This window comes from Camponotus floridanus, unplaced genomic scaffold (genome assembly GCF_003227725.1).
Source record: "Camponotus floridanus strain SB8 unplaced genomic scaffold, Cflo_v7.5 scaffold55, whole genome shotgun sequence".
NCBI classification, from domain to species: domain Eukaryota; kingdom Metazoa; phylum Arthropoda; class Insecta; order Hymenoptera; family Formicidae; genus Camponotus; species Camponotus floridanus.
In genome coordinates, this window is record NW_020229714.1 from 343,041 (window position 1) to 360,936 (window position 17,896).

Here is a 17,896-nt window from a genome sequence, read left to right on the forward strand (position 1 = left end):
TATTTTATAAAAAAATTTATAAATTTATAATTAAAAACTATTTTAAAAAATTATTTACTTATTGATTTATCACGAATAAAATAAAAAAAGGATATTAGAAATATTTGTGATATAAAAATAATATCGCGTTAATAATTTACTAAAGCTTAGTAATATATTTATTTAATATATTTATTTTGGACGGCACTTTTATTTCCGACATCGATTAAAGTTAATCTTTCTGAGGAAGATACAGAGTTGGAAATATAACGATTTCGTTGGGAAAATATAAGACTTGTAAAGAAGAACAAGTCCTTATTCTGTTTTGGTTCGAATTATCAGTTTACTTTCAAATCTATTTATTGATTAGAGATTATTTCTACGAAAGATTTACTTTTAAATTTACGTTTAGATTTAATTTTACTTTTAGAAAAATTTACTTTCTTACTTACATATATTAGGATTATATTCATCAATAAAAAGAAGACATCTACTCTAGCAAGTATGATTTTTTACTGATTTTCTACTGTTAGTTGTTCTAAATTATTACTTTTTGCATTTACTCTCATAAAATGTACAAGATGCTCCAAGTATCCTCGCATTCTTTCTTTTATATACGAGTTTATTTCAAATATTTTTCTTTAGAAAAATAGAAAAAAATATCAAAGTGTCAACACATAGGCTTCATTTACGATATATAAAAAATTCCTGAACTGTAAACAAAAAAATATCTAATCTAATATGAAGAAATATTTAAACTTTAAAAAAATTTGTGATAGAAGTATTAGATTTTTGATAAGGAAATCGAAATTTCAAATTAATCGAATAAAGCAGCAGAAAGAAAATGCAAGTTGTCTGAGGTATCTTGTGCTAAGTGTTAGAAAGCCCGTCATATTTTTGACTCGATGATTCTAATACGCCATTCGAGCAGCTTTCGAAGATGGTTCAACCAGTTTGGGTAAAGTAATTTTCGACTGAGTTTCGGGGACTGCTGGATTTGTATTTTCTTGTGGTATCGGCGAAGGTGTGAGTTTCGGAAGACGCAACTCTCTAGGAGACGGAGTTTTTCTCGGTGTACCGGGAGACGTTTTGTTAGGTGTGCCGGGGGATGTTTTCCTAGGAGTGCCGGGGGATGATTTATCATCAGCGGATTTAACGCGCAAGCTGCTGGGTGGACGCGGGGAACTCGGCGATCTCGGTGAGCGACCCTTCGGTGTATTTCTGTCATTCGTCGCATCCGGCGAGGGTGTTGTGGATGCTCGTCCGTTCGTGAGGGTTAGACCCTCCGTCTCTTGTGCGTGTTGTCTTCTGGGCGTTGTGGATTCCGGAGATTTGGCCAAACCGCTCCTAACGGCTCGGGGTGTCACGATGGACGAGGGTGATGTGACGCCACGTGCTTTGGTCGGCGTAGAGGGTGGCGGTTGAGGCTGGAGTATCTCGTTGTCGCCGATCTTCGAATCGTCTGGAAAGTGGCGGTCATTCACCGGAGTCTGAGCCTGGAATCGACGATAATTTATTTTTAAATATTCGATGAATAAAAAACACGATGCATAATATACTTGGATGTATCTAGTAATGTATATTGATTATTCAGTGAATTGTAATACTAGATGCATCCCTCTCGTTACCAAAAATTACATAGTGTGTGCAGACTGACCTCTTGACTGGCAGGCGGTGAGTGATGGCGATGCTTTTGCAGACCTTGGAGGTGAATTGTGAGGGTAAGGCACACGCTGTGCGTATTATCCTTTTAAAGTGGTAAGTTTTCTAAAATACGTCTAAGTAGACATTGGTAAGGAAGGATCGAGGGACTATTCGTGTTTGCTGGTACCGTTCGTGCCAAACTGCAGCAAGGATTAGTTTTAGGATCGTGTCTATATCGATGTGAAATCTTCGTGATCTTCGTAAATCTCTCTTGCATGAAGTAATTAATTTTGAAAGAACTGACAGGTTCTGCAAAGTTGAATTTCTAATTTTTGAAATGGTAATTAAATTTGAGCTTATTGTGTCCTAAATGAAATATGAGAAAAGAAATATTAACAGACCTCATTAGAAGATTATATTCCTTTATCTTTCCATATCATTTCAATTATCAAAAAGAATTAAATTTAATTCTAAAAATAAAGATTTTAATTTCATAAATGGTGTTGTAAATGTTCATGTTAGTCAGTTTTAATTAATTTATTTTTCTTAAGAATCTTTGTTGTGGGACATTACAAATTAAAGAATTTATATCGACAACTTTGATGGAACTTTTTTAATAAAATATGGACAAAAATCTTACTCCTGGATGTTACCCATCGCGTGAAGACGATTATACGTATTTTTTTTGTAGTGTACGTTTTATATTTGGCAATAGACATTTAGATAATGCAGCTAATTGCGTTCTACATACATCTTTATAAAGATAAGTGGGGACGCAACCGTTTCTTCAGCAAGAAAATCGGAGGAGAATGTTCGGCGGAAGTGTTGAAATAAATAACGAAAATGTAAATTTAAAAACAAAAATATTATTATAATACCTCTTCAGCAATCATAGTCCAGGATACGCTGGATAATTGTTACACTATTGCGTTCGTACGAAGTGGTAACTTGTGACAATTACACGACAATTAATCTAACGTTAATTATCATTATGTCTTCGTGAAGTGTCGCACAATATGTTAATTGAATTAAAATATCTCTTAATAATTCATGTGGAAGCAATATAGTGTAAATAATGTGTTATACATATCTCTCTTTCTCTCTTTCCCTGTCTCTAGCAACATGTGAATTGTACGAGGTACCTAAGGTAGCAGTGACGTAAGTGAGAGATTTTTATTTTTGGCGTGGTCTAGCGCGACTCGGGCGTTTTCCATCATCGATCTCTCCTCTTCGTCGACGTACCCTCACCATTAGCCTTCCAGATGCTTACGCATCAAATAATACGTTATATACTCGTAGGATGTAACGGGATAGCATATGTATCGATTACGTATCTACAATAAGGTTTACACGAATATTTCGTATATCCTATCGTCTTTCTATAAGCGCAATCTGTAATCAGCCCCGTTTATTTAGACGGATGTCTCGCGAGGATTCGTCGCGATTCACCCTCGTGTTAAACGCGGCTCTCTCTCTCTCTTTCTCTCTTCTGGCACTTTTCCTTTCGTCCGAAACTCTTAACTTATTCGCTTCCGGCCACATTGCACCGAATTAATTATGATTAACTTGATGACTCTGCGTGAGAAGCTCCGCGATGCAGCGATTTCGCGATCCCCCTCTATATCGTAATCGCAGTCGTATATAGATAGAGCGGAAAAGCTACAGAGTTATCTACCGATTAATCAATCATTGGTGCAACGTTGGCTGTCTAATGATCCATTCTGCGCCGATCGATATTGCTGTCTGCGTTGTAGTCTCTCGTCTCTTCAGAAATCATCAGACCACGTCAAGCGAAATTATATCTTGCGCGAATTGGTAACTACCGTTGTTCGCAATTTAATTATCCCAATGTCGCTCCATGACGATGAAATGCGACGATATAATACGCGATACCGAGGCGCGTTGGTTGTCAAGATCACGTGAAAATTAATATGCGCTTTTTATTCTTTTTTTTTATCTAAAACGTCTACTTCCCTTGAGAGGACGTGCACGATGGTACTTTTCCTACGTTACGATGACGCACGGATTATGGATTGTTGTACTTTTATCTTTTATCTACGTAAAGAAATAATTAAGAGGCTAGAGAATTAAATGAGAATAAAATCAATATTACACCCTCTATATATTAAATACAGCTTGATACTGTAAATTAAATAAAAATTCAAGATGATACGATTATACTCGCATTTTCCGCAAAATTAAATATGAAAAATTTGAATTCGTTTATATAGTTTGGCTCGTCGATACATTCGTTATTCTTATCGCGTATTATCGATTTAACTTCTTAAGCAATTATACCGTACTATGCGTGATTCATTGTAATAGATTATGAATGTATCATTGCAGCTTGATATGCGCGATGATGATAAATCGTGATGCATCGTAATATTATTTTTTATGACACAAATGCGTATCAAAAATCGATAATTTGCAAATTACTCATATTTATATAGGGGTACATAAAAGAGATGTCATATCAATAATTAAATCGTAAAAAGGAGTCATGTGACAAGAATATAACACTCGATAAAAAAATTATTCCATTACTTAAAAAAATAAAGACTTTGCACAGCGCGTGAAAATTGTTTTTTTTTTTACTGCTGTATATTAATAGAAATTCTCAGTCATTTTTCACTTCTCTTGCGCGCTTTATGATTTACGTAATAAGACATTATTATGTGTATGTAGATATATTACGTAGATTTGTATTATGCGTATTTTTTATAGAATGTTTTTTTATCATGATCTATCCCATTTGTTCTTTTTTTTTTTAAGATAATTAAAAGTTGCTGCAAATGCAGAATAAGATGCACACTCGGAATTCGCGCTCGACTTAACAACAAATCAATGCGATAACGTATATTGCTTCGTTCGTTGATTAAGTTCGTCCGTCGCGAAAAATTTCCGTCATTCGCGCGCGGGGACGAGAGATATCGATCGCAAAGCTCCGTTTTTTCCGCGGAGTTTCGTGCGCCCGTCTGTCTCAACATCGCTCTCGATCAGGCGCGTGCGAGGACCGCGCTCGTTCGTCCTCTAAAGGGGGTTGGATTGAAGGTAAACGTGATTAATCGTATGCAAATGATATAGTTAAAGCGGGTCTATCGGCCGACTTTTCGTGACCTAGCATTCCTGGTTCAGGTTCTCGTCCGAGGCTGGCAGGCCATTCTTGCCGGAGTTGGTGATCGCGCCGGAGGGCACGGGGCTCTGCGGGCACAAGACATCAGGATTAAGCCTGCAGCATCTTTGCGAACTGAGTAAATTGACTAGATAAATATCCCTCTTTTAATCCCTTCGTAGATAAATCCCGCCAATATTGTCATTAAACATTATTCCAATAATTCGATCAGATAATGTTTTAACAATTTATGCCATTTTATTTCATGAGGCTTATCCTGATTGGTGCGCACTTGTCGATTTCGGATTCATTTTTCGATATTAATTAATTTTAATCGTTAATTATTAACTGGTTCTGCACAATCTTTTCTTTTCTGTCTTGTTAAAAATAAAATTTAGAAATTTAACTAACAGATATTTGTATTACGATTAATCTTACTCAATTTTGCAACGCGGATAATTTGCATTATGATGTACGATTATATAATTTTACGATAGGCGCACTTTTGCGAAGGTAACAACCAGTAGAAATAGTTTAAATAATTTCAAAAACAGAACAGTTTCTCCAAAATAAGAGAAAGAGAGGCATTGAAAAAGTGTCACACATTTGTATTCCTGTAAGAACGGATGCAAAAATCAGCTAATCAATGGACGACATTATCTTTTCGCATAAGATAAACTTTGTAACTATGAAGAATGAATTAATAATGAATTCATAAATTCTTAACATATCTAAATATCTTTTAATATTTTATAAACTCTATGTATTTCGCGAATATTGTTTATATATATTTATTTTTTGACATATTATTTAGGTGTAGGTCAATGATATTGTGTGCTGTATTGCAAAGACGCATGCAACGCGTGTTTAAGCACGTGGTGCAAAAATGTTATATGCGAAAAATCTCGAGAAGTAATAGCATCTTAAACTAGAAATTTTCATTATCATGATGTATTCTATTGTATAAAATGTATTGTATAAAATTATGAAAAAAAAAACAAGTGTAAAATCCACAACGCGTGTAAAAATCGGAAAGAATTTGATGACAAAATTATTCTCAAGACTTTTTATATTTATGTTGCAAACATACCTGAGATCCGCTGCCGTCCAGGCTTTCCACGTTGGAACTCGTTTGTCGAAGATAGTCTCTGTCGTTGAAAATTTTCTTTTCGCCACCGCCCGGCTTATGCTTCACATTGTCCAGTGAACCAATTTTACTTTCGGCCTTGATTTCTATTTTTTGCGTCGGGATCTGAAAGAAGGTACGACAACCGATATTATTCATCCGTTGATAAAATCCTATTTAAAAAGCGATTAGTGGAAGATGGAAATAAAAAAAGCTGAAAAATAAAAAATTTCTTCCATTTTTCTTTTCACATAGTTGAACGAGCAGATGGAATATATTTCTTGTTTACTTATGGTACATTCGTTGGCACAATGTAATTAAGAACGGATTAAAAGAGCAATATACGTATATAACAGGAAATATAATAATATTGAACTGGACAGAGAGTCTAAATATAAATTTGGAAACATGCAGAAACATGCTTAAATTTCTCATCTAATGTGTACATTTTACTTACGTCTATATCCGGCGATATAGATAGAACTTTACCGATTGCAAAGTGATGATAAGCACATTTTCGTATCTCGTAAATCGTGGACGTAAACTGGCCGCGATCTATCCCACTGATTATAAATAGCGATTTCCACAACAGATTAATGATGCGATATATACAATGTATGCAATTAGATATTTTTATTCAATCGTATTTGTTTTTTTGACGCGTATTAATTTTACCTCCACGATTTCGATGAAATACAAGAAATTAAATACAAGAAATTAATTTTTGGCCTCTCAAGATGTTACGATCAGACGAAGGCCAAACCAAACGAATAAAAACGTAAAGAATATGAAGAAAAAGATAGAAAAAGAGATACACATATGATATGCATAATTCGTACTAATGTTATTTCGTTAGTTGTGTATAATGTACTTACGTCGTTCTTCGTTTCCTGCGGTGTCTTAGGTGGAGATGCGGACTGAACACCGAAAAATAACAATGACTTGTTAATAATGACAAGAGATGTCACATGCATACGAATTAGCACATTCGATTTTTGCAGCTTTCAATGGCAATATTTTTCAATCCGAACTTTAAAAGTTAAGAGTTGACCAATCGTGTACTATTCTTTGTTTAAAAACTTGGATGCTTGTAAAGTAAAGTTAAATTAAATTTCAAGTTGTGTGTGAATCACACACAAGAATCATCCAAACTGGAAACTTATTAACTTTGTTTTAAAATCGTCAAAGTATGAATTATTCCCTTGTTGAATCATAAGTTTTTGAATTTAAAATTACTAATTTTATAATTACTATTTTATACTTCGTTGTACGCTAGCATTCCGCATGCAATACATTCAATGAAATTTAGAGATAATAACTAATATTGAATAATTATCTTAGATGCTTTTGTGACATAATGAACGAAGCGAGCATTGCATTTGTAATGAATTCTATTTCAATGAAGCCTGCAATTAATGAAGAAGTAATATTTGTGTAAATATAATATGTTTAAATACAATGATCTATAATAATAAATAGCAGCTGTGTTACTCCCTCGTCCAGATAATTATAAAATATATACTAACGATAAAATATTAATAAAAATGTAAATGTAAACGCATACGTATAATTGCATGCGTAAAGTTGCTAATGATTATTTTTAAAGTTAATCATTTTTAGATATGATGCAAAAAGTGATTACATGCTAATATTATTAATTAAAGCATCAAAATTAAAAACAACAATGCTTTATATTTTTAACTCGGAATCTCGATTAAATAAATCTCATTAAATGATTCCTTACATAAAAATGCATCAGAAAAAAATAGGAAAACTAATAATCAATTTAGTTATATAACTGGTTGCAGTAAACATTGGTTTTTAAACTATAGATTGCAAATACGTAATCGATTTCTCGACTAGAAATCTCTCACCTTAACAGCACCACCACCAGGAACATGTTTCGTATTTTCTTTGGATCCAACTTTAGGTTTCGCCTTTTCCTTGAAATCGAGTTTTACCGTCTCAATCTTCTTGTCGCCACCGCCTGGCTTGTAAGTTGCGTTTTCTAAGGAGCCCACTTTGGATTTAGCAGTCCATTGAAGTTTCACTTGGGAGATCTATGATTGAAAAAATTTGATAGTTATAGTCAATATCTTCTTAATGTATTTTTAATATTAAACTATCAAATTTATATCAAGAAAAAACTAAGAAGTTCTAAAAAATGCGAAAGTATATTATTGTTAATATGAGTGAGACCTTTATTATTATTAATATATGGGTGAAACACTTTATGGGATGATTAATTTATTTTAATAATGAAAGGAATCAACCTTTTTGTCGCCACCGCTAGGTGTGTATTTATCATTTTTCGCGGCGATCTTCGGTTGTGCTTTGCTAAAGTCCAGCTTTCTGTTCTCTATCTTCACTTTGCCGCCGCCCGGTTTATAACTCGCGTTGTCCAGAGAGCCAATTTTCGATCGCACAGTCTTCAGATTCGGAGAGGGTGCAGCGCCAACTTGAACTTTGTTCATTGGTACTTCTGCACGATTAGAAGATGCACGATTATTGGAACAGATGTTACGTCAATGAAATAATGTGACTTTAAATATTGTCCTTACTCTAATTCTTTCTATGGCATTCTCAGTCCAATTTCTCAGCGGTGTAAAAGAGATGCGATTATATTTATATAAAACCAGGACTATATATGTCGGAATTGTTAGAATATTAATCAAACGTGTTTTACTGTGTTGACGGTAGAATAAGATTTTGCTCACGTGAGATATAGGTCAGTTCGTTTCTTTTAAATTAATGAAACAAAAAGTACTTACTCTTTTTCTCCTGGGCAGTCGACGAAGGCGTGTCGGGAGTTCGCGGTAGTGATTTAGCAGATTTGCTAGGTGATTTCGTAGGTGATCCAGCGGTTGATCTCTTGTCGCTTTCTTTAGACCTTTTAGTTGGCGATTCTGCTACTCCATTTGTAGTCGACGCCTATTTGCAATAATTTTTAAAATTTTCGCGAAAAAAATAATACTTTTGACATGCGGTATAATATATAAGAAGTGGAGAAGAAGACAGAAATTGCCAGTAACGTAAAATATTTACCGCATTAGTTTGTGATTCGCTGCCATTTTGGATCGCTGTGGAAAGAAAAATAATATATTACTACTTGGTAATAATTAATTAGAGGCATGCATACGTCAGAGCTGTATCGCACCGAAGCAAAATCTCGATAACCTCGAATATAGAATTATAGTAATTAAAGTTTTTATAAATTAATTTCTTCAAACATGTATATAATAGAAATATAAAAATATAGCTTTTTATTGTAAAATTTATTTTATAGTGAGATCTCTCTCTAAATATTATATATTTTAATATCAAATTTAATTAAAAATCATGGAAGTAGTAAGTCTGAATTTTTTTTGAGCAGATACAAATAAATCGAACAAATTAATGTTCATAAAACGAATTAGTATTTGGTATTCATGTTTCGTCTTATTCATTTCGTAAACGCAAAAACCTTTTTTCTTTGTAGGCTTTTTTTCGTCATCCGGTTTTGTCGGTGTTTGCGGACGTGGAGCAGTAGGCTTTGATGGGGATGTTGCTGTCAGAATCGGTGTCGTGTCCGCTATTTCTACCGATTTCTTAGTAGTTTCGACGAAGGATGTTTTCTTCTTTTTCTCACTCTCTGTCTGTTTTGCAGGTGATTTCGGAGATTTCAATCGAGGGCTACCACCCGAAGATAACGATCGTTGTTCCCCGTTATCGAAGCCCTTCACACCTCCAGGTGATCTTGGCGGGGATGTCGCTGATTCCGGCATCGACAATTTACCTTGGCTCTCCGGTATCGTAGATGATTTCGGTGATTTCGGGGATTTCGGGGATTTTAATGACTTGCCGTCCTTGTCGCTCGCTGAGTTAGGCGAACTCAACAAGGAGGCCGGTTTGCCGGACTCTTTCACTTGTAAAGTATTTTCGCCAGATTTGTCGCCATGTGAATTCTCGACGGAAACTTCGCCGCCACTCGATTCTATTCCGGCTGGCGTGCTCGAACGCGACTTGTCAGGCGTCTTTGTTGGGGTTAGATGCGGTTCTTTCTCCGGATTTGGAGACGGTGCCAGCTGGACGACTGGAGTACTCGCGCGCGACTTATCCGGCGTTTTGACTGGCGTTGTCATTTCTTGTTCTGTGTTTTCAGACGGTTCTAATCCAGCTGGAGTATTCGCGCGCGACTTATCCGGTGTCTTGATCGGTGTTTTTGATTTCTGTTCCGCGTGTACAGGCGGCTCCGATTCGGCTGGAGTACTCGCGCGCGATTTATCCGGTGTCTTGATCGGCGTTTTTAATTCTTGTTCCGCATTTCCAAGTAGCTCCGATTTGGCTGGAGTATTCGCGCGCGATTTATCCGGTGTCTTGATCGGCGTTTTTAATTCTTGTTCCGCATTTCCAAGTAGCTCTGATTTGGCTGGAGTACTCGCGCGCGATTTATCCGGCGTCTTGATCGGCGTTTTTAATTCTTGTTCCGCATTTCCAAGTAGCTCTGATTTGGCTGGTGTACTCGCGCGCGACTTATCCGGCGTCTTGATCGGCGTTTTCGATTCCTGTTCTGCGTCTCCAAGCGACTCCGATCTGGCTGGTGTATTCGCGCGTGACTTATCCGGCGTCTTGATCGGCGTTTTCGATTCCTGATCCGCGTTTCCATGCGGCTCCAATTCGGCCGGAGTGTTGGAACGCGACTTATCGGGAGTTTTATTCTGTTCCGTGTTTTCGGGCGCGTCCAGGTGCGCCGGGGTGCTGGAACGTGATTTATCCGAGATCCTGGATGAAGTCCTCGATACTGCCTGTTCAGCGTTTTGAGGCGTATCCAGATAAGATGGCGTAACAGAACGCGAATTATCTGAAGATTTCGAGGAAGTCTTCAAGCTCTGCTCGACGTTTTCAAATATGATATCGTTATACGGACTGCTTGGTTTTGGAATTTCTTCAATCAGTTCGAACGTCGACGTAGCGCTCGGGGGTCTAGATATTTTATTATTCATTGAATCGTCGGCGAGCAATAAACTTGCTTCATCTCTCGCAAAATCTTCCGTCAAGTTCTCGAGGATATCAATCTCTTTAATTGATGGCGGTCTGCTGGAGAATTTTTCGTCTTTCCTTTCTTCTTTATCATCATTTACTGCGGAGGAAGGTCTGCTTTGAAAAATAACCGACGACATATCCTCAGAAAACTCTTTCGATGCTTTATCAAGATATTTACTCGGATTTTCGATAGTGGCTGTTCCTGGTCGATTCATGGGTTTTTTCGGGGTTAAGGGCGACTTGGAGCCGTTCACCAGTCCCTCAGGAATGCTATCCCGAGGGTGTTGCGATAATTTCTCATTATCCATCACGACATCGTCATCGTCGTCATTTTCGCCGTTTTCACGGACGTCGGATTTCTTCCTTTGTAGATAGCCCTCTGGTTTATCAACGTCGCTGGTCTCATTTATATCCGCCATCTTTTCGATGACAATACGCGGTCGTGTCGGCTGCTTGATCTCCTCGTTTGACGAAAGATGCTGTCGCTGCTGCAAGCTCAATGATGAGTCATTTCTCAGTAATTGTCTGGGGAAAACGGATTCTTGACTAGGTCGCCGCGGCCCGTTTTCGGGCGCGATATCAGGTCGTTGAAATCGCGGATCGTTGTTGCCTCGCTGCTGCTGCTGCTGTTGTTGATACACCTGCTGGTTACCGACGAAGGGTGGTCGTTGACCTCCTTGCGGGGGAGGACCGCGAATCCCCGGGGAATAGATGAAACGCTGATTTGAGGGATGCAGCGGATTCTGTGGAGGCAGTTGACCGGGTTGCGGTGATCTTAGAGGGAAGGAGCTCCCTGGTGGTCTCGGCGGACCGTAAGGTCTAAGCTGCACAAATTGACCTGAGGCCGGCGACGGACCTAAGGAAGAACGACTATCCAATCGGCGCAGTGGTTGTCCCGGTCGAGGAACGCCTACGGGACCATTATTTATCGAATTTCTGGGAGATGGTGGCAGACCTTGCGGTCTCGCCTGAAAGCCTTGCGGTGGTGAAAGAACGTTTGGCTTCACCTGCGGAAGAATAGCTTGTGTCGCGTATACTTGCACAAGATCATGTGCTTGGCGGTGATTTGTTATGATAAATCAATTTTATAAAAAAACCGATGAATCTGTAGAGATAGAATGCGTTCGCACTATATCTTAAGTCAGTAAAATTCGTTTTTGATTCTAAAATTACAATCGTAGAAAATCCATATCTATTTTGTTCAAAAACAGATATTGAGTATTTAATATTCATGAATGCAATTTTAATGTAATATATGATTTTCACACTTTTTTTTCGATGGTAACAATTTCTAATAACAGTCGCTTCATAATTTGATTTGAACGCGGATATTGAGATCGGTATAATTTCGATGAAATACAAATTTTCGGTGCTCGACATGAGCATTAATATGCTAATAATCACATTTTCATTACAATAAACAAACAATAAGAACATGTATTTTTAACATCTCAATTCGAACTCACAGATTTGTTACCTTGAAGTAGCTAGGACGAGTGAATTTATGAGTGCGATTATTCTTGGTTCTCTACCTGTGTTTCACGCATTGATAATCTTATCTTTTCTTCGTTAGACAGATTTATGAATAAGTCGTACTACTTTAACTTGGGATATTATGTATATTTGAATGCCGTACCGCGTTGTTTTTTGACATTGAGAATATGCTCGCAATATAATTTAATATTATTTCGCATTATAATTTAATATTATTTCTAGTCTTGCGCGAGTATTATATACCACATGAAGAAATGAAACCGAAGATTATTGGCGCAACGTAGTAAATTACAATCGACAGAATTAACCCTGACCTTAGACCCATCAATCTTTTCGTCGTGCTACGACTCAAATTGCAAGCCGCATTGTCTACAGACATTTGCTTAATTCCTTGTGTTATTCCAGCCGTTAATCTACGATCTACCGCGGATCTACCGTTGACTTTTTCGGCGTCATTTTGCATAACGCATCTGAATGTTAGACATTGTTTGCCGTCATCATTGTATTTTCAATTCAATTTAGTTAATTTATAACATGAGACATTTCGTGTTGCGAGCTAATCCTCACGACGATAACATCGTATTTTGTACAATGATAACAATGTAGAAATCGCGCAAAAGAGAGAGACATTAGAGAGAGAGACACTAGAGAGACACTGACGGCAGTCGAAATTCGTAATAGTGGCCCTGAGTTTATCGATCTTTTGATAAAATGCGGGTTGGTGACGTCTCGCCGTGCCGTTTCTACCGTGCCTGCCACCGTTTTACTTTTAGCTCTTCGTTATGGGATCAAACCACGAATGACTATCGCTTTGAGCGACGCTCTACATAGAGCACGTTACGTTTGCAGGCAAACTTCTCGTTATCCTCTCAGACAAGTTGCAATTTTATTCACCGTGATGTGATTGAGCGATTTATAATTAAACGTTGTGCATCGATAGATGAGAGATGTAGAGAATGTAATAAAAATATAATCTAGGCTACGCGTTTATCATCGTAGTGGCAAATTGTTCCATTGATAATGATTATTTTGAACACATTCGATTTATTTATATATAATATCTTGTCCTTCGCTTACCATATTTACATGGCCCGAAGTAGATTCGGCCATATTGTTCGCGGTTTCTTGCGAGTCCATTCTTTATCCCTTGTATTCTTATGGAATATACCTTGATTCGCCTTAATATGGTTCCCCGTAAACCTGTTGCGTAAACATGTGAGCAACAGCTCTTTATAAAGGTGCGTCTGCACGCACAAACTAAGTGATCGACATCAATGCATCGCTACGTAGTGAATGAATGTCGCAGCGTGTCAGATAACGTGATAACGAGAACTACCCTTTTTGTGTGCCTTGTATATATTACTGGAGACACTTTACGCGCGATAAAAAAATCGAACATGTGCTACAAGAAAATATATTATACATCAAAAAGTAATGGACTAGAGGAAAGTATTCTCAAGATAAAATTTCATGTCATAATGTAATAATAATTTCGCGTTTATAATGAAATTTTATTTTTTGACTGCCCAAAAAAAACATTTTTATTGAGCTATAAGTAAATTAAAATCTGGAAATAAATAGATTATATTATTTTATATAATAATGTATTGTATTTAAATATTTGTGCAAGATGTTTGATATTTAATAAAAAAAATTAATTATTTATTAATATAAAATAATAATAAAAAAAATATCTCTGTTATTTTACTCTGTACCTAAATATCTCTGTTAGCACATGCTATTTAGATTTTATCAATTTATTATTCCAGGAGAATTCCTTGAATGTATCAGGTATAATATTTCTCTTTCCATACATACATGTAAACATATATATATATATATATATATATATATATATATATAGATATATGGCATGTACATGTATGTATCATAATATAAGAATACCGAGAAAACTCTGGACGTTCAAGTGCTACGAATAATTCATAGTCGAAATGCGATATACTCGACAGTTCTCTATTTGTGCTTACTTTTTAATACCCTACAATGCATGCAATGACAGTAACCTTCAATTATAAATTACCACGCGCTCTACGTGTCGAACAAATATTACGTGTGTTGACGACGAGATTACAGTAATCAAACCGATAGCAATTACAAACGGTGTTTTACAAGCGAATACTCTACTAGTGAATAGATAGATAGGTGCATTTAATTAGAGTATGACTTTAATTAGGTCGTTCAATTTTAATATTATCAGATATATATTAAAATAATAAATTATATATCGAACGGTGAACATATGAAAATGCAAGATTTATTTAAAATGGGAAAGAAAATATTTCATTCGCTTTCGGTTTTTAAGATTTGTTAAAAATTTACGAAATATACGAAACTGGCCAAAACTTACATCAACTTAATTTATTTAAAAATTCAAAATTACAATAATAATAAAAGTCACAGTTACGCCCAAAATTACAGTAATAATGTGACAGCAAAGAATATAAAAAAAATATGTTTTTCCTAAATTTTATCAGACATATTAGAAGGGAAAATAAAATCCGAATAAAAATCTTTCGGACGTTGACTTTTGCTAATAAGTCTTCGAATGTTTGGGTTGTATGATGCATCGTGGTTATCTGCGTACGATCATAAAGCTTGTTATGCTAACTTTAAGGAGTGGATGGGGCAAAAGTGGCTTAGAATTGAATATAAACGGGGAAAGACACGCGAACGGTCATAATAGTGTCGAATAGCGAAACAGATCGTATTTCTGTAGATTGCTGACTTCAGATTCACCTTGAGAAATAACGTCGCAGAATTATCATGAAACGAAAAGTCCTTATTCTACGATCACCGAGGAAGAAACGTTCCTTAAACGGGTCTAACAATTATTTCTTTCAATTATCGGATCGAAAACGCATCGATCCTATTCATCCTTTTAGAATATTGAATAGAATTTAATCTGATCGTCCATTAATCATAATGCTATGACATTATTGTACAATATTAGTCTTGAATTTGCATTTGGACATGACATTGATTTTCCTCGAGTTTCGTCAACTTTGCATAAACACGTGGAATGTTGTTATTGCGACTTTATTTATCGTAAAAAAATGCAATTTGCATAAATAAGAATTTTTTTACATATATAAGCAATTATTTATTTATGTATGGAAAATATATTTCTTATAAATTTATTTAAACAAAATAATATGATGAAAAAAAAATTAAATAATATAATAAGTAATATAATAATAAGCAAAATGTATAAACCGTTTATATATAATAATATATATTTTTGTAAATAAATTCTGAGTAAAATACAAAATTATTTTTTAAAATAACGGGATAATTTATTAACTGAGATAAAAGCTTTCGCAAAATGTGACTCTGAATTTCACTTTCAATTTATGGCATGCGACTTGTTAGAGAGTGATTCGAATTACTCGCGGTCAGTCACGTCACCGGCTGCGAGTAATTAAGTCGGAGATATAAAATAAGCCCTAAAATAACATTTTGCACGCATAAAGTATAATGATCTAAGTGGCCCGATGATATCATATAAATTTAAATAAAAAAAGCAAATTTATAACGTATATACTTGATTGATTTTTAAGCACGATTCTCAACCTTGACACAACCTCCAGACATTTTAATCATTTTCATCATATCACCCTTTATTAATATACATATTTATGGTTTTGTTTCATTCTTTTAAAGACTACGAAAATTCTTAGAAAATATATATCGCAATTTACAATACATATTTTCCTATCTTCGTTTTACATTATATCTTGTCTTCGGATAGGAATCTCTGCATGGTGGGAATTTCGCGCGAACTCTATCACGATGAACATGTGGCCAAAGTAATATTAGACCGTTAGAAATAATTGCACTAGCGAAACCAAATTGGTTCTGTTAGATTGTGTATCTTACTTTATGACTGACAGTCTCGAATTATCGCAAATAAATCTTAAAAATTTCAAATCTAGAAGCAAATTATCGGAAAACTTTCAATATCTTTTGTTTTAATGTGTTTTTCATATATTTCACTATTGCATAAAATATAATTCAAACTTTAATGAAATTGAGCACTCAAAATTAAAGGTATATTGAATTCTTAAAGTTGTCATTTAAAGTTTTGTACAGTGTTTATTCTTTTATTGCAGATAAGAGTGAAATTCGAATTGTCTCTTGAGACAAACGCGAGTGTTCCTTTCCCTAGGTTTGCAGATTGTGCGAAAAGTATCACGAGAAAACGTTTGACAATGAGTGGAATTTCTAAACATGACGGACCGATTTCCGCTTTCGTTTCCGACATTAGACCAGAAACAAGCTGCCTCGCGCGCGTAACCGACAAGTGTTCATTCCTGGAGTTATTGATCCGACCCGGTGAGCGTGTTCGACTCCATCATTCACGTGTGTAGATGGAAAGATGCGTCATGTATAATATGGCTAAGCTGACGCGTTTAAATGAGAGGACCCCCTGCGAAGAGAACTCGTCGATGCGACACTCGAATGACCAAGTCGGCCTCGATTTTAAAAGGAAGGGCGTAATTTCGACCGGATTTTAATTAAAGAAGCGATTGTGGATGCGATATCGAGGCAACACGAGATAGTTTTCCTATTAACACCAAAAAGTTGAGGAAAATAGAATTCTATCAAAGGCAAAAGATTGCATTTAATGCGTTGCTACAAGTTGCGCAATTAGTCGTTAAATTAATCGGTGACATATCACTCATCTCGGTGATATATATGAGGCTGTAGGAGATAATTAAAAATTGAGATCAAAGTATATCATTTGAATATAGAAAATAACATTATTGTTAATTAGGGGGAGTCTTATGAAATATTATTTTATAAATTTATTTTATATTAATTTATATTAATATATGAAATAAATTCCAATTTATTTATTTTTGATCAAATATATAATGAATTTTTAAAGATATTAAAATCAATGATTAATAACACTAATAATTGCAAATAATATTAATTTCTTCTTACTATTTAACACGCACATATCAACGCAAACAGCAACAAAGTTTCATGAAACTTGTCGAGAAGTTTACTCCGTTTGATTAAAATACGAAAGAAATGGCTTCGGTTAACCGCAAGATGCACGAAACAATTCATTTGTAACGACGTGTCGTCCTCTTTTTTTTTCTCGCGAAGGAGGACGTTTCGCGCGCGAGACATGCATGCGCTAATTTTAAGATTTTTTGTCGATTACACGCGATCGATACCAGACTCACGCAATGCATGTATTCTGAGGGACCTACATTCAGGTCATCGAATGGCAAGTAACGATGCAGTTTTCCACCGCGAGGCTTCCTCGCGCGGTGATAAAAAGGGAACTTGGCGCTCGCATCATTTCCTTTAAATTTACATACTTTCGCACGATATATCATCGAAACTTATTGTTCTAATTGCTATTAATGAGAAAAAGTACTCATTCGTTATCGCATTATTATTATCTAATGTTTATCGATGTTCTATAAATAGCGTTCATTGCGAAATCAATTTATATGGACGCGAAAAAGATAATTTGTGGA

General features: G+C 35.7%; 1 protein-coding gene across 5 annotated transcripts in view; it reads right to left on the bottom strand.

Moving 5' to 3' along the window:
• Positions 1-748: 748 nt before the first annotated feature.
• The window catches only part of LOC105253815 (serine/arginine repetitive matrix protein 2), a 32,793-nt gene continuing 15,645 nt past the window's right edge, over positions 749-17,896 (bottom strand). The window contains exons 1-9 of one of the 5 annotated variants that reach the window (XM_020028273.2): positions 13,458-13,580; positions 9,328-11,893; positions 8,910-8,944; positions 8,636-8,795; positions 8,138-8,346; positions 7,739-7,924; positions 6,740-6,781; positions 5,829-5,990; positions 750-1,475 (exon numbers count right to left, since the gene is read on the bottom strand). In XM_020028273.2, coding sequence (XP_019883832.2) covers positions 891-1,475; positions 5,829-5,990; positions 6,740-6,781; positions 7,739-7,924; positions 8,138-8,346; positions 8,636-8,795; positions 8,910-8,944; positions 9,328-11,893; positions 13,458-13,517 — 4,005 coding nt within the window. In that variant the 5' untranslated portion in view covers positions 13,518-13,580 and the 3' untranslated portion in view covers positions 750-890. Of the gene's footprint in view, positions 1,476-3,296; positions 4,828-5,828; positions 5,991-6,739; positions 6,782-7,738; positions 7,925-8,137; positions 8,347-8,635; positions 8,796-8,909; positions 8,945-9,327; positions 11,894-13,457; positions 13,581-17,896 lie in introns of those variants that run through there. The other 4 variants (XM_011262111.2, XM_020028275.2, XM_020028274.2 and 1 more) reach the window with 4 other exon arrangements.